We start from the raw sequence: 16,746 nt of genomic DNA, 5'->3' as shown, positions 1-16,746 counted from the left end.
CTAGAAATAATGGTCTCTTCTACTGATAATACACGAGAGAAGGGTTTCTCAACCTCAGCACGATTGATATTTTAGGCTAGATAATTCTTTGTTGTCGGGGGGACTGCCCTGTGCTTTAAAGACTGTTCAGGAGCATCCCTGGCCACCACCCACTAGATGCCAGTAGCACCCGCCTCCTACTCCCACAGAGTTGTGACAATCACAGATGTCTGTAGACATTGCCAGATGTACCCCACGCCCCCGGGGGGGAGTGGGCACAAATCTCTTCAGTTAACCGCTGCCCTACAGTTCTCCCCAAATCAGATCACAGATTCTGAAGAACAACGGTCAGGTCTTTAGTAGTATTTTGATTCATGTTCAAAGTTATTTGATGATTAACAAATAAAAGATGTTTTTAAAAATTATCGGTTGGGAGTTTCTGAAAATTAACACAGAAGGTTAATTTGAATCAGGTTAGATCCTCAGAAAACTTTAATAGGAGTATGTTATTGCCTCTCCCCTCTTAGAAAAAGCTTTACAGAACTATATTTTAATACTACACCACTGAGTTGAAATGAGAAACCACCAGAGTGTCTCTGCAGCTTTTGAAACATTATTGTTGAAGTTACTAACCATTGCTGATGACCCTTATAGAAAAGCCAGTGAGGTAAGTTCCTCTTAAAGTTTAGTGCTAGAAAAGTTTGTCTCTTCTGAAAAACTGGGTTTCTTCCTTCTCTTGCATAAAGAGAGATATGTAACTACTTTTATTTTCCCTTTTTGACTTGGCCATCAGGAAACTTAGAACTAAGATTTATGCTCAGTTACAGTAGCTAGCCTCATCCTTTCATTTCTAATATTAAGCCAATCTTTCCTTCTCACTAGCTCCACTTAACTCTTGTCTTTCACCTTTGTTGTAACAGCTTTCTTAAATCTTTTTTATAAAATAAAATTTTAAGCAAATGGAATCCTTATCATTTACCATCAAAACTAGGATGCTTTTGGGAATAAAGGGAAAATAATAATTAAGCTGGGACAACAGCTTAAACTGAGGCTCTCCTGGGCAAAATCAAAATGTGGTGTCACTCTAGAAATAGATAATAAATATAACGGATAACAACAGTTACTCTATTCCCAGTTTGGGGATAATTAAAGATAAACATGTGCCCTAAATAATCAAAGTTATGTGCTTCTTACTTATCGTGTGTCAATCTGTTGATTAGAGTTAGATATTTATCATCTCTTGGAAAATTTTGTAATTAGCCTCTGTATCGGCAGAGAAAAAAATCTTAGGCATTCTTAAATGTATTTAATTTCTACCAAAGGGGAGACAGGGACCCTTTAGATCTGGAACAGTGATCACAATAGAAGTTTCATTTGTCTGTGATTTATGGAGACTTGGAATAATGCACTATTGACCAGTATCAGATTTCTAATGACTCTATCTTGTTTTTCCTAAGCAACTTCTCCGTAAACTTTTGTAATATGTTGAGCAGCCAGCTGATACTATGTTCAAGCCTGTTTACAGAGCTATTAATAAATGCTATGTGGCAACTCCAGGAAGAGAGTCAAACTGCTTTTTCTCTCCATTGGCTGAAAACAGTTTCCTGCTTATTTTGAAAGGGCATGGGATTGCCAAAATCCTTGATATATGCAAGATATTCTGCAAAGAAACCCAGTGGAAATAAATAGGATTCTGACTTTTATCCTAACAGGCTCATAGTCAAAAAGGAAACCTTGTCAATGTCTTGATTGCAAAGCCGTTCATATATGAGAGAGTGAGATTTCAACCTGGCACGGGGTAGTTTAAAAAAAGATGGTAATTCGTTTCTCTGCGTGCTCAGAATCATGCTGTACAAGTTCTTGATAGCTGATTTGTTTTTTGAAGTCAGCTAATATTCTCTGATTAGACAAATTAAATTTTTAATTACTACCATTTACTGATTTCCGAAGACATGCCAGGCGCCATGCAGGCACTTTACACGTGTTGTGTTAATTTGTTCTCAAAACAACTCTGTGAGGTGAAGGTATTATTAGCCTCATTTTACAGTTATGAAAATTAAGACTCAGAGAGAATAAGGAAGTCACCCAAAGTCATACAGAAAATAAGTAGCAGAGGAGGATTTAAGCCCCAGCCGTCTTATCCATAAGCCAAATTATTTATACTAGTCTGTGCTTCCAGAATAAGAAGTTATTGGTGTGAAAACTTAAGGCCCACCTCTGAGCCCAGAAAAATGACCAGAGAAGGGTAACAATAACAGCAACAGCAACACCCACGTAGCACACACTCTATGCCAAGTATTGTTCATATATCTCATTTAATTCTCACAAGCCCAAGAGGAAAGCCCTATGCCCACTTTACAAATGAAGCATGAGAGCAAGCCATGTACTCCCGTGCTCCCAAAAGTATTCCTTTCCACGGTTAGTTCCCATGTTACAGATCATCCTGCTGGTTCCGTGCATTGCCCAGCACTTTACAGTTTTCAGATCACTCTGCACACTTTACTTCATTGCTATCATCCTCCTCCTTTTCCAGAGAAGGGTAATGAAAAACCAAGAGCTTAAGTTATTTCCCCAAGGCCATGGTCATTGGCAGAGACAGGACTTGAGCCCAGGTGTTTTTGTAGCTAGCCCAGGATTCTTTAATTCTTTATTCTGGACCTGGCTGCACACCTGAAATGTGACTATGAGGAAGAAGGCAATCCTAAACTTTTCAAGCTGACGTTAGCCTAGAGCCTTCTGTACTGAAAGGAAAAAAGTTGATTTTGAAGCAAAAGCCACATATTTCCCGTTTCGGGGCCCAGGCGTAGGACAAAGTGGTTTCAATTTACTTTGAGGTGGCAACATCCTTGCTTGAGGTCAGACTCTTGAGCAAAGGGCTTCCCTTACTGCCCTTCTCCCTGACACAACAAGAGCAAAGATTGTTACCTTTTCTTAACTCACACCAATATCAACTCTAAGTCTAGAACTCATCAGTTAATTAGAAGCAAAAACCAAACCAAACCAAAACCAGACTGTATGTTAATATAGATAACAGCCACCATTTATTAAGTGCTTTCTATGGGCTAAAAAATTTACATGCCTTACCTTATCTAGTTCTTGCAACTTGAATAGGCACCGTTATTGTTACCTTGAAGAGGAGAAAATCAAGTTTTTCAGAGTTTAAGTAACTTTCAGTCACTCAGCTAGTGCTGGCAATTTTAATCCAGCTTTACCTGAACAGCTGCCCCACTGAAAAGTTCAGCTGCCTTGTAGGCAGAGACTTATCTAGACCAAGCATTCCAACTCCTTCAAACTTTCCCTGCATCTCGACTGTAGGGTGGGATACTTACTAAACACATTAAAATGTGACAGTGTGGGTTGAGGGCAGAATGAAGTGAGGGTAATACGTTGCTCCCATCCCCATCTCGCCTTAAGCCATTCTCAGACCAGCAGACCTCCTTGTTCCTTTACAGCAGTTACCACTATCTGAAAGCATCTGACTTGTTTCTTGTAGTTTGTCTGTCATTCCTACTGGAATGTAAGATCCATGGGAGCACGGCAGAGCCTGTCCCCACGCTGCTGTATTCTCGGTCCCTGCCACAATGCCTGGCACACAGGACGTGCCAATGAATAGTTGCTGCATGGCAAATGAATGAATGGAAGTGAAAGGGTAAGGATGCCCCTGCTGGAAAAAAAGGGGGACTATTCCCTTTCTCTGGTGACTCTTTGATTTTAAAACAAAAGCTTCAGAGTAATCGTTTCTAAAAGGCAAAAAAAAAAAAAAAAAAAAAAAGCCCTGATTTGCCAAGATTTACGGAGAGCTGCAGTTATGAGCTATGCGAGCCATTGCTCCTGAAACATTTTATCTGATTTTTGTCTTCGTAAACCTCTGCTAGGAATTCTGGCAATTCCCCTTCCTCACTCCCCCAACCCCTCTTCTCCCAATCCACCTCTAGTGAATACACATCCTTCTCCTGCCGACCAGCTGCATATCCGGGTTCACAGATGAAGGCCCAGGTGGCTCTTCACTAATGGCTCATCCGTTATCTGTATGAAAAGCCAGTGCTTTTCTGAGCAGATTTTTTTTTTTTTGAAGCTAAATTGACCTTTGGAGAAAAAAAAATGCATTCTATAGAAAGCAATGACTTTTGTTCTTTATTTATCTCTTCTTGCCTCATTCCTGTGCTTCCAGTCAAATATATCCTTAAAAAAACGGTTTACTGAATATTCCAAATGCAAACTGTTCAGATTTTTCCTTTCTGTCACACTTTTTGAGTACTACAATGCTAATAGGCTGCTCTAAAGAATATTCCCTTCCTGCCCTGCCACTGCCCCCATATTCCTAACTTAACATTTGGATATTTTTACAACATATACTCAGTTTGAAAGATAATACTGATACCTTGTTTTATATGAACATTTATACACCAGGACCCTGGCAAGGGACTGACTTCATTGGGATACTTTACGGCTTAATACATCTGAATGATTTATATCTCATTTTGTCTAAGCATTTATGCTAATAAATTTAACAGATTCCCCAGTACTGCCTGGTCCTTCGTTTTCTTCAGGGGGTCAAAGTGAGAGGAAAATAAAGCAGCATGTAACTAAAGAAAGAAGAAACTGGCACAACCGATTTAGAACACAAATAAAATTACAACACACATAACATCTCTGATTACAGTTAAGGTGGAGCAACCGTCAAAAAGAAAAAAAAAGTTTCTAGATCCAGATAGATTTCAGTAATTAAGCTGTTTCTCAAAAGCAGAATCACAAAAGTGACAATATTTAGCAAGCTAATTTACTGAGGAATGTTTTGGTCCTACATAATTAAATCCAACACTGAGGAAAAACTGACAACTATTAAACTGAGTGCACTCGGGAGAGGGAAAGGGGATAAGATAAAATCCAATCTATAAAATATATTCCATTATCTTTTATAGGTTTAAAAAACACAAAAGAAATACTTGGAAAGAATCTTCTAAGATGGGAAGATTTTAAGGTTGTGCGAGGATTTTTTTTTTTAACAGGTGCAGGATAAGTTCGTTTTGTTTTTTTTTTTTCTCTCTTGGTTCTTTTTCCCATTTTTTTCTCCTGTTGTTTGCAAAGTTGAATCTGGGGTCAGTAGTTCTAATTGTAACCTCAGACTGGAATTCCAGATGGTGCGCTCAGGAGTGGAAGCAACTCTCAGCTCATCAATTTCATGGGCCTGCGTATCTGCTCTGGCCACAGCCCGGCCTCCATCCCCACTGTGGCATTAATGCAGAACAAATTGAGACATATCCTCTATATAATTAGTTCCAGAATTTAAAAAGATTTACGGTATAATAATAGTGGCAGCGCTGCGCAGTCCTTTCTTTGGGGACTCCCTCGGAGCTCGGGGACCATCTCGCGGTGGCATCAGAACAGACGGGTAACCCTGACCGCTCTAGGCACTGCGAACTGGGGGAAAGGGGGAGTTTTGCTCTGCGCACCTGGTAGTGCGCACCGGTCCTGGCCCCCAAACCAACCGAGTTTGAACCGTAGATAGGGGATTGGCCAAAAAGTAGAGTTAATTTTCAAACGAACAGAGGAAGCCTGGGGTAGACTATACCAAAAGCCCTTCTCTTACTTTTTTTTTTTTTTTTAATTTAGATAAATGAAGCTGGGATTTCTACCGCCTGCGCGGGGATGGAAACCAGCCTAAGCGGCTGCCCAGCGGCCCGAGGTAGGCAGAATGCTAAGAGCTGGAGTCGGCGGGGAGGAGAGGAGCAGCGGTCGGGAGCGTGGAGCTCGGACACTGGCCTCTGCGCGAGGGGCTAATCGAGCGCTGGTTCCTCCCGGGCGGCCCACCACTCCTTTGCGCTGTCTACGGCCCCGGGCGCGGGCAGGCGGCCCCAGCCCTTGACAGATCGCAGCGCTACGGTGTGTTTATTCAGTTGTCGGCGCCCGCGGGGTGACGCCCGGAGCGCGGCTCGGGAGTACGCGCTGGTCCCTGGGGCCGCGGCTGCAGGGCCGGGCTGGGCTCTCGGTCAGATGCAGTTGATGGCGCCGGGGTCAAAGTGGGGGGCGGGGGGGTAGAGAACCTCACTGCCCCCTCCCACTCAGCATCCATTTTTAAAGCTTGCAATAATTAAGCCCCTTCCAGGCCAGGATGAACTTTACCAGTGATACAAAGCCACATGGGTTTTTAGCGTCTCTCCTCCTTCTTCCCTTTACTCTCCATTCCATTAGCTCTAAAGAAGCAGAGGAGTGGTGGGTTAAGCCCAGAGAGAGACCAGGGTTTCAGCTCGGTTTTGCCACTAATTTGTTACGTGTCCTTGAACAATAGTAACAAAAATTGTAACGTTTATTGAGGGCATAGGCCAACACTCTCTTCCGTCGAATCCTCAGGACCCCTTGAGGTGGGTACTAATATCCCATTATTCCATGTGACCAATAAGGAAACTGAGACTCACAGCGGCTGCGGAGCTCGTCTATCGTTGCACAGCTGCTGGTTACCTGGTGGAGCTGAGATTCCTTTCTCTGGCCACCAATCTCTTGCTCTTAACCACTGCACTCCACAGCTGCCTTTCCTCCCTCTGCCTGGGCCTCAGTTTCCTTTTCTGTAGAACGAGGAGTTTAATTTCCAGCTCTGCCAATCGGTGATTCAGACCACATCTTCTTCCACAGGTCTCAGTGCTATCGGGGGTGGGAAGATGATTGAGAGAAAGGAGAGACCAGTTCTCCGCAGCCCTCAGATCCCTGGGACCTTGGGCCGGTCTCGAGCCACAGGAGGTGCAGCAGAGCGCGCTCTACCTGCTGGGGCGGGCGGAGGTTGGACCTTCTTCCCGGCCAGACTGTCTCCCCCTCTGCCCAGCTCAGGGCGCTGAGGCCAGCAGAGCGGGCGCGTCCGCCTGGGTAACTGCAGAGCTCCCGCGGAGAACGTCACTTAGTGGAAGGACAAGTGGGGAGCGTAGGGCACCCCGTGAGCGCAGCAGTGTGCGGGTTTCCCAGGGTTGGCCCTGGGGCGCCTGGGCTCCCGGGCGTGGGCACGGGCTAGGGGCGTTCAAAGACCTCGTCTCGGGTGAGGCCCTCTGGCTGCGGCTTCGGACGCGCAGCACTTACTTCTCTGCCCTGAGGGTTGAAGGGAACTCCTCCCACCGCTTTGGACTACAAGGTCTGGGAGAGGGGGTACCCCAGGGTTGAAATGGGGATCGCACCACTGCTCTTCCCTCCCTCAAGAGGTCTCAGGCAACAAATGGCGGGCGAGAGAGGAGTTCTAAATTTGCTAGCCCCCTCCTTTCCTCTCACCCCACCCCCAGGCAAAAAAAAAAACAAAAAAATTTTTTTTTTTAACTCAGAGAGTTAAGCGCCCTTGCTCTATCTGGGATTCAAAACCGCAAAAGCTCACAATCAAGCCACCTTCCTCCAAATACCCCCCCCAAAAAATTGCAAAGAAGGATAAAAAAAGAAACAATCTCAACCTTTTTCACTTAGAAGTGGAAATCCCGGGCTTTCATAAAGGGCTAGCCTTTCCTCGTAGCGCTTGAGTGAGTCCTAGTTAAGAAAAACGACTTCTAAGTAGAAATAAAAGTGAAGGGTGTGAGACACTGGTCTGGGGCGTCCTAGGGACAACTTGGCCTGAGAAGTTTTATCTCGCGAGGCCTTTCTCCACCCAAAATACGAAAAGCGCCTGTCCTCTGCCCAGCCCTGGAGTCCCGCGCAGGTTTAGAGATGGGACATGCGGGCGAGGAGTGGGCGGCCCACAGGGAGTGTAGGGGAGAAGGAGCTGACCTCGAGAGCCTTTTCACTTCTTTTTTTAAAAAGAAAAAGAAAGAAAAAGTTTCTGAGTGAAGACTTCGCAAAGTCAGGCACCAAAGTAGCGCAGAGAAGTGTCCACCACCGCGAAAGCGGTTCGGCGATCAAACGGGTAGCGCCTGTTCTTGACCTTTGCCCTCACGGTTTCCTGCGCCTCCAAGACAAGCGACCCCAACAGGAGGGAACTGCGCTTAGCGTGTAGATCTTGAGCTGGCACACGCTTCGGGTCCGCAGCGAGAACTCCTGGCTACCGTTTACTTAGTGGAAATTAACTAAAACCAACGCGTAAGAAATTGTGAGTAAATCAAGGCTTTAAAACTCCCGGCTTCTTTATAAAACTGCAACTACCTTGATTGTTGCTTCACATGGGCTTGGCTGAAAAGCTTCGGGCCCCATTCCCGGCCAGCCTCGTGTCAGAGGCCAGGCGGCAACAGGCCGCTTCCCGCCCGGCGCTCCTGGCAGTCCCAGGCTGCGCCGTCGCCGCTGCCTCCTGGGCGTTTCCACGCGCCCCTGAAGCGCACTCCCATTCAGGTTCCCGGCGCTTCTAGCCTAGGGTCTGTTTCCCGATAGAAGCCGACTCTTTTGTAAGAACCAAAAGAAAGAAAACTAAACAAAACCTCAAGCACCTGCTCTGGGGCGCGGGGCTCCCAAAGAATGATTAGGTGGAGGGAGGAATCTGATTTGGCGATGCCAGGCGCTGGGAGCTCTGAACAGTAAGAACCCTGCCTTGGACCTTGGGTCGCTGGAGGCTCTCTTCCGTCCGCGTACCCTGGCTTTCGCCTCCTGATCAGTCACTACGCATGCAGAATGGTACTCCCGACTGGAGTGAGCGGAGGCAGAGCTCAGCAGGAGCGGCTCCAAGAGCCAACCTCGCCCCAAGGACTTCGTATCTAAACCTTCCCCACCCCCTAACCTCCAAACTCGGCGCCTGGATTCTCCGACCGGAATCTGGGCATTTCCCTAAGGGTTTTCTTCCCTCCCAAACTAGACGCCGTTTTGTTTTCCCGGTTTCCCCGTAGAAGAGTTAGGTACTCCTCACTAGAAAGGGAGATTAAGTGCCGCTGACACCGTTTTTAGGTAGGCGGCAACCGCCCTTCTCTGGGCGCAAACCTCACCATGTCGCCAACTACCAGACGGTGGATATACGCCCCGTTTATCACAAATGATGCAACCTCCAGGTGACCCACGTTCGCCTGAGTCTGGCCTCTGGAATCCACAAAAAGCCACCCCGCTCCCCAGTGACCCCAAGATTATGACCACCAGTCCAGTCTGACGGCTCTAGAAGCAAGAGCCGCCGCCTCTTTGAAGTCCGGTAAAGTTCTCTGCGTTATCCTGAAGTTCCCGCCCTCGTGGAGCCCCCTGCCCCTCCCTCCAACCCGCCCTCCCTGATTAACAACCCCTTCCCTACCCCCATCACACAGGGATGCAGAGGGGACATTCAGTGCTCACCTGGAGAGGCTCGCCAGTACCCCAAGGCGCCCACACTCGCGAAGGCCGAGAAGGGGAGGTGGGGGGAGGATTGTGTCCCACAGGCCTGCGGAGAGCGCGTGGCGGGTAGGAGAAGAGGGTGTCTCCGAGAGGGACGCTCCCTCGGGCCCGCCCCCTACCCTCACTGCGAGGACGCCCCCAAAGAGTCGCGCGCTCTGCCTAATCTGCTAGGGCTGCGGTGTGAATGGAGCCGCCGAGACTCCTGACTCCTCCTCCTCCCCCGCCGCCGGCCCCTCTTATTTGAGCTTTGGGAAGCTGGGGGTAGCCAGGCAGCTGGGGTAAGGAGTTCAAGGCAGCGCCCACACCCGGGGGCTCTCCGCAACTCGACCGCCTATCCGCTCCCCCCTTCCCGCCCTCCCTCCCACTCATTCACCCACCCACCCACCCATAGCCGGGACTGCAGCCCAGGAGCCGGGGCCCCGCCGCCTCCTCGCCGCGATCCTGGACTTACCCCTGCCGCAAGAGCCGGCATCCACGTGTGCCCCGGAGCCAGCGTCTTTGCACACGCTCCGCTCCGGGCCTGGGTGCCTTCAGCAGACCGAGCAGCCGGGGATCCGGGGCCCGGAAGGCATCTGGGCCAAGTTAGGCGCGGCGGAATCGAGCGCCGAGCGTCTGCAAAGCCGGTGGGGCCGCGGAGCGTCCGGGGCTGAGCCACAGCAAATGGGCTCCGACGTGCGGGACCTGAACGCGCTGCTGCCGGCGGTACCCTCGCTGGGTAGCGGCGGCGGTTGCGCCCTGCCCGTGAGCGGCGCGGCGCAGTGGGCGCCGGTGCTGGACTTTGCGCCCCCGGGCGCCTCGGCTTACGGTTCCTTGGGCGGTCCTGCGCCGCCGCCTGCTCCGCCGCCACCACCCCCGCCGCCGCCGCCTCACTCCTTCATCAAACAGGAGCCGAGCTGGGGTGGCGCGGAGCCGCACGAGGAGCAGTGCTTGAGCGCCTTCACCGTCCACTTCTCGGGCCAGTTCACCGGCACGGCTGGAGCCTGTCGCTACGGACCCTTCGGTCCTCCTCCGCCCAGCCAGGCGTCGTCCGGCCAGGCCAGGATGTTCCCCAACGCGCCCTACCTGCCTAGCTGCCTCGAGAGCCAGCCCGCTATTCGCAACCAGGGTAAGCAGACTGGGGAGCGCCCCCTACACGCGGGGCGGTGGCGACTGGGCTGTGGCTGCGCGCGGGCACTCCCCTGTCCTACCCCTTACCTGACCACAGCTCTTACTCGGCTGCCTCCCCAAGGACTATGAGGGTAGAGGAAGCAGCAGCTAGGGGAGAGGAGGGCAAGGAGAGGGAGTCCAGGGCATGGCCCCCTGACATCCTCCAGAGCGGGGAACCGGACTCTTCGCATGAGCCGGGAGGTCATCTGGGGCCCCTCGGACCTCAGGAGATTCTAAGACTATTCCCCGTGGGAGTGGGAAGCGGGAACCGGTGCAAAGCCTGGCTCTGCCTCGGGAAGAGGTTTTGTCGCTCAAGGCACCACCAAACTGTCGCCAGGCATTGGACTTTTTAGACCCTGGATTCAGAGTGGGACCAGCGCAGGGTGAGCAGCCTTTGCTGCCTCTGCCACGCCAAAATGTCCAGGAGCCACTCTAGACCTAAGGGAGGCACAGTAAGCACCTTGGAGCACTAGAATGAGTAAGTGAATGAGCTAGAGACAATAGTGGCTTTCCTGGACCCGTGTCCGTGTTCGCCTATGGCTCCAGCGCATGGTAGTATATAAGTGGATCTCTCCTGGGTTCCAGCTCAGGTGGCGGCCACGCGGGCTCCAGGGCTGGAAGAGAACCTCGTTTATCTGATTCCAATCTCTGCGGGACCGGGTCCTACCACAGGCGGTGGAATGAGGCCCGAGCGTCGGCCTTCCTTCCAGCCCGTCTCTGGCACCTCCTCGTCGTTGAACACGGGACTTAGCTGGAGAAAGATTTTTGCAAGACTTGGAGGTTAGAACAAGGACAGGTTTATTTTCCGTTTTCAGTCATTGTACATCGAGGGACACAGCTGGTGGTTTTCTCATCCCGTGCCGGCACCCTCTCACTTCTTTTTCTCAGGGACCAGTGCGGAACCAATCACGCCGAACCTTTGTATTTTGATTTCTAAGTTTATTCTAATTAGACTTCTGCGCTGTTGTGAACCTAAACCAATTCGGGTTGATTCGATATTTTAGGAAATGCTTTAAAAAAGGGGTGGATGCTTTTCCTAGAGCAAAAATTCCCGCGGGCCTAGGGACTGGGATGTTTCTAGAATGCGTGGGCTAGGAGGAGTAGAGTGTGTACTGTATGCAGGAGGTGCTGCGGCTCCCGAGGCTCAGAAGGGCCCTGTTCTTCCTGCCTTCACACGCACGTTGTAAAACCGTATTTCCAGGCTGTTCGTATCTTAGCCCAGCCCGGAACACCTGGCCCACTAGAAGCCCTGGCGAAACCGAAACCGCCCTCCTCTCTTTGTTCGGGGAACCTGGGATCCATGTTCTGTGGAAGAACCTCAAGCCCACCCATGGGGTCCCTCCACTCCAGGTCTTTCCTAAAGGAAATCAGTGTTTCAAACTCGAGTATTGGAACAGCTCAGTGACTATTACAGATTCTTTTCCTCTGATCATACCACCTCTAATTAGCAGGCTGGTGTTACCTCTGGCAAATCTCCAGGTCTCAGTTTCCCCATCTGTAAGAGGAGAGCCAAGATGGGCAACCTGGTGTTTGGCTCAGGTTTGAAGTTCTATGCCACACAAGCAGAAGTCCGACACCCGCCCCCCAGGGGTTCTAAACACAGAAGGCAGCAGCCACGTAAACTTGGTTGGACCAGAAACGGCAAGACTGGCAGGCAGGTGTGTGACATGAGTGAGTCTCTGTGTGGATGCGTGCTATTTGAAGACACCTGAGAAGCTATTTGATCTAAGTACCCCCTGTGCAAAATACTACCATTATCATTTACTTGAAACCATCTAGGTTCTGTCAGGGTTTTGGAACCTGGACTCTGCGGCTTTGGTTGGATCCCTGGGTCCATCCTTCTACAGGGTGGTCTGGTGCCCAGAATTTCATCAACTCAGCCTCAAGAGTGAGACTGTGGGCTTCCTAGCCAGTGGGCACTATGCTTAAAGGAAAAATCCCAATTCCTTTCTAGAGGATAGGCCCAGGATGTTAAAGAGAAAAAGGGCTTGGGAGCTGGAGACCGACTAGCAGGTAAAGGAGTCCCCCCTCCCCATCCTGGGAAATAGCCCAGTAGAGAGGCGGCCCCAGATCCAGGCCATAGCCTGTAAGCCGGTTCCTGTCTTCTTCGGGCTTAGGTTTTCTCTTGTAATCAAAACATAAAGGGATCACACTTGACCAGTCCTTGGGACTCAGTCAGCAGCTGGGAGCTGGGGTCGGATGTCAGAAGCCACTTGTGCCTCAGCCCTGGCATTGGCAACCAGAGTGGGCCCTGGGGCCCTGAGATTTCAGATTTATTCTCTCGATTTCTGGGCTTCCTGCAGCTCTCCCAGCAATGTAGAGTCTTGGCAGGAGGCTTAACCAGGGGAAAGCAAGGGCATCAATTCCTTCCCCAAAGTGTGGGAATGGCCATCAGCAGGCCGAGGCAGAGAGGAATGAAGCTTCTGGATCCCTGTCCCCAGGCAGGGCAACCTAGCAATGGCCCAGGGGTGGGGACAATTGCTGGCACTCTTGTACCTCCCCCCACCCCAAGGTACCACACCTCGTTTTTTTCCAATTGCTTAAATATTATAGCTGGTATTCTAATCTTGCTTCTAAATATTAATTCAGGAAACATTTATTGAGCACCTACTCTGTGCCAGGCACTGGGGATTGAATGTTGACAATTAAAGTGCCTCAACCTTTGCAGGAAGCTCACAGCCTGACACTGGAGGAGCCCCTTATTTTTGGATGAGGAAATCTAGGCTCTAAGAGATAATGCGTGCAGGAGCTCTCTCTGTGGCAGAACTTGGACTCAAACCCAGACCATTCTAGGTTATTTCTACCTCCTTTCCCAGGGATCTTGGCCCCGCTGTTGAGATGGATTTTCTCTTCCCTGCTGGATGGGCACCCAACCCACTGTAGTCTGTGTGAGGGGTGGGGAATTTGCCGGGGCAGAAGAAGGGCGAGGACTTCGATAGCCCTAGACTAAGTGCGGGGTTTGGGAAGGGAAGACAAAGACTGCTTGACAGTCTGCGCGATTCCCCCAGCCCCGCTGGCGCGCAGAACCCTATACCTACAGGAGGCCTTGTTATCACCGGGCCACCCTAGTGTCACGTGGGGACACCAGCTCAGCCCTAGGGCCAAGGGCGCCCCCCTCGGGTCGCATTGGAGAGGGTATTTCGTTGCGGGACAAATTTCCCCGTATGCTGCCGAAGCTGCGGAGTCATGATTTTCAGCCTTGGGACCACCTTCCTGACTGAGCCTGCTGTCCACTCCATCCCTCAGCTCCCGCGGGGCCTGGCTCGGCCAGGCGGTTCCCGGGCTCCTCCGCTGCGGCAGGCGGGGGAGAGAGGCGCACAGCGTGTCTCGACTCTCCCCGCGGTCAAGGTTGCACTCCCTTCCCCGGCCGAGACTAATCGTGGGAAAGGCGCTACCTTGGCCCCTCGAGCCTCTCCCTCTAAGGCCTGTACAAGGAGCCTTTGAACACGCTGCCCCTTTCTACCGGCAGCTGTCCCTCCCACCGGCCTCCGCCCCCGCGCTCTCCGCGCCTGGCTCAGCGCTAGGCCCCGGGACAGCACGCTCTGATCAGTTCCGCATCCGATAAGTTTCTAATTTAAAGAGCCCTCCCTCCTCTCTGAGGGCCCTTTCGCCGATGCCCATCCCCTCTCCGGGGAGGGGGACTGCGAGAGGGGGTTGGAGGCCAGCCTCTGCCCAGCGGTCCGGTGTCCGGTCTGGGACGGGTCCTTGGGAGCCTCGCGGGGCGCGGAGGCGACGCGGCCGGCGCAGGAGCTGCAGCCCGCAACCCGTGGCCCTAGCCGCGCACCGAAGGTTGCGGAGCCCGCCTCCGAGGACAGCACGGTGCCCGGGCCACTGCCTTCTTATCGGCTCAGGAATGGAGAAGGGTTCGTCTAGAGACAACTTCTCTATTGCTTCTGTTTCTCCTCTTTATTTAAAAAATGGTCTTTGAAAATTCGGCCTTCCCTCTGCAAAACTGGGTGCTTGGAGCCAAATTTCGTTTGTCAGCGGACTGGTAGGCCTTAAACACAGTCTGGCCTCTGCTCCCAAAATGAAGTGCCTGGAAGCCCAAGCGTGCTCACCCACTCCTGACAGCTAACAGGGCGGGGGTTATCTTTGCCCACTTAGCAGGCCAGAAATGGAGGCCTCTGGGGTCATGTAAATCGTAAAAGCTGGTGGCTTCTTAAGTTGTCAACCTGTGGCGCCAATTGGTGCATGAGACTTGGACTGCCCTGTACAATCCGGTAATGAAGACCTGTTCAAACCCTCCCTCCCACACTGACACACCACATTCCCCGAAGTGGACTGTAGAAGGTCGGTTTTTGTTTTGGGGATGTGTATTTGAAAATGTGGGTAATGGCCACCTTTCACTGTTCAATCTAAGTCTTCACTGGACACTTGTAGAGCCTTGACCATGTCTGGGGCAAGAGTGGGGGAATGGGGTTCCTTTGACTCATCCCAGTCCCAAGAATTGAGCGGGGTTTGGAGACTCAGCTCAGTGCCCAGAGGCGGGGCCGAGGGTGGGGGGACTGGGTCCGGCCCAGTGGCCCTGCAGGGAGCCGATGTGAGCGTCTGGACCAATCTGATTCGTCACTTGGTCAGGACCTCAGGCCAGAGACTACGGAGCCTGCGCATCGGAAGGGACCCCACCATTGGGTTCAGGGCTCAGATCTGATCTTTATCTTAGCTGGAGGATGCTTTTTCCCCAGAGGCAGCTACAGTTTTGCAGAAGCTAGTGCGGTAAATGTTTAAAGTAAGTTAGTGACAATAGTCACAGAAGGAGACTACGTTTTTCAACCAACACGTTTTTTTTTTCTTCCCTCACTTTCGGAGAGCTGGGGAAGAATACGGGCGGTATTGCCTTCGGTTTCTCGGCAGGGAAACTGAGGCAGAGGACCAGTGCATACCATGGAGGGAAAGGGAAGTACAGTCTCAGGCACACTCTGAAACAAACAGGCTTCCCAGACTGGTGCGCGAGGAAGTCCGCCCCGGCAGTGGTGGTCACAGTCCGACCCGCTGGCCGCGAGGTGGGTCCGAGGTAGGAAGGAGGAGGGCGCGGGGTCGAGGCCCATGGGCCCAACTTGAAAGGCCCCTTCTTTTTCCCCCTCACCAGCTTTCCCGAGGGCCTTGGGTGTCAATGGTGTCGGGTCGCGCAGCTTCAGACAGATAACATTACTCTGTAATTACTCTCCCCATTTAAAGCCCATGCCGTTTAACTGGCCCCGAGTAATTAATGAAAGTTGGTGCGCGGGCCTCTGATTTACGGCTGCAAGTCAGCGCCGGGTCAGGCGAGCAGATTCATTTCGGTCGCCCGCGCTGCCCTGTTTTGGGGGGAGAACAACTTTCTCCGCCGAGTGGTTGGCGGCTTTCATACTTGCGAGGTGTTCGGTGCAGAAGCGGCGGACACCGTGAAAGACAAGGGCGTAAATAAATTGGGAAATGGTGGGGAGGCCTGGGTTTTACTCGGGAAAGGACGGGGAGCCTGTCGCGAGGTCACATTGGGCCCAGATTCCCGCCGCAAGCCCTGTGGGCTGAGGGAACGGGATCCGGATGCGGGGCTGGGCGCTCCTCGCCCGGGTTCTGGTTCAGACACACAGTCCCTGACTCCCCGCCGACGCTGTTTCTCTCTCGGCCGCGCCCGCAGGATACAGCACGGTCACCTTCGACGGGACGCCCAGCTACAGTCACACGCCCTCGCACCACGCGGCTCAGTTCCCCAATCACTCCTTCAAGCACGAGGATCCCATGGGCCAGCAGGGCTCGCTGGGTAAGCGGAGGGAATGATGTGGGGTCTTCCTCCCCTTCTTCCATGCTACCCCTCCCTCCCCAGGAATTTCCAGCCCACAGCAAATTGGGGAAGGGAGGAGAGGATAGCTAAAAGAATTTTAGAAATAGCCTAATCTCACTCAAAAGAAAAGATTGTTTCCCCCCACCCCAAGTATGTTAACTCCGCTCAGCCGAGACTGCGAATGTCCAGAGGGCCTTTTCGGTGCTCTGTGCCGTGACTGCTAAGGGAATGTGAAGTGAGAGGCTTAGCTCGCTGTGACCTGTAGGCCGTCTCTCTGCACGGCCCGGCGTCCAGGCCCCAGTGCCCCCAGCGCAGCCTGGGAGCCCAGCTCAGGACGCTCTGCCCCAGCCCTTGCCCGCGGCCTCGCACCCCCAGCCCTTGGTGTGCTCTCACCCCGCTCTCCTGGCTCTCTGCAGGTGAACAGCAGTACTCCGTGCCGCCCCCAGTCTACGGCTGCCACACGCCCACCGACAGCTGCACAGGCAGCCAGGCCCTGCTGCTGAGGACGCCCTACAGCAGGTAGGAAGGCGCTCGGCACCACATCTGGGTCCACGCGACCTCGGAGGGGGCGCTCGAGCCAGCGAGCACGGGAACGTCCGACGCGGGGCAGC

At 52.0% G+C, this 16,746-nt stretch overlaps 1 protein-coding gene and 2 long non-coding RNA genes across 9 annotated transcripts in view; 2 read left to right on the top strand and 1 right to left on the bottom strand.

Moving 5' to 3' along the window:
• Positions 1–9,448, bottom strand: part of LOC133098653 (uncharacterized) — a 50,328-nt gene extending 40,880 nt beyond the window's left edge. Inside the window, exons 1-3 of one of the 6 annotated variants that reach the window (XR_009702230.1) lie at positions 9,187–9,448; positions 6,396–6,618; positions 3,064–3,106 (exon numbers count right to left, since the gene is read on the bottom strand). This is a non-coding gene — a long non-coding RNA (uncharacterized LOC133098653). Of the gene's footprint in view, positions 1–3,063; positions 3,107–6,395; positions 6,619–6,735; positions 7,148–9,186 lie in introns of those variants that run through there. The other 5 variants (XR_009702232.1, XR_009702229.1, XR_009702231.1 and 2 more) reach the window with 5 other exon arrangements.
• LOC133098654 (uncharacterized) lies at positions 7,680–9,596 on the top strand. Its single transcript, XR_009702233.1, has 3 exons — positions 7,680–8,032; positions 8,916–9,049; positions 9,159–9,596. It is a non-coding gene; the product is annotated as an uncharacterized LOC133098654 (long non-coding RNA).
• A 200-nt stretch (positions 9,597–9,796) lies between these two features.
• WT1 (WT1 transcription factor) overlaps positions 9,797–16,746 on the top strand; it is a 50,910-nt gene continuing 43,960 nt past the window's right edge. For both annotated transcript variants that reach the window (XM_061201546.1, XM_061201545.1), the window contains exons 1-4: positions 9,797–10,330; positions 10,957–11,151; positions 15,992–16,114; positions 16,552–16,654. In XM_061201546.1, the coding sequence (XP_061057529.1) occupies positions 9,886–10,330; positions 10,957–11,151; positions 15,992–16,114; positions 16,552–16,654 (866 nt within the window). In that variant the 5' untranslated portion in view covers positions 9,797–9,885. The remainder of the gene's footprint in view (positions 10,331–10,956; positions 11,152–15,991; positions 16,115–16,551; positions 16,655–16,746) is intronic.

The sequence above is a fragment of the Eubalaena glacialis genome, chromosome 10 (assembly GCF_028564815.1).
Source record: "Eubalaena glacialis isolate mEubGla1 chromosome 10, mEubGla1.1.hap2.+ XY, whole genome shotgun sequence".
Classification (NCBI taxonomy): Eukaryota; Metazoa; Chordata; class Mammalia; order Artiodactyla; family Balaenidae; genus Eubalaena; species Eubalaena glacialis.
This window is presented reverse-complemented; position numbering and strand designations above follow the sequence as displayed.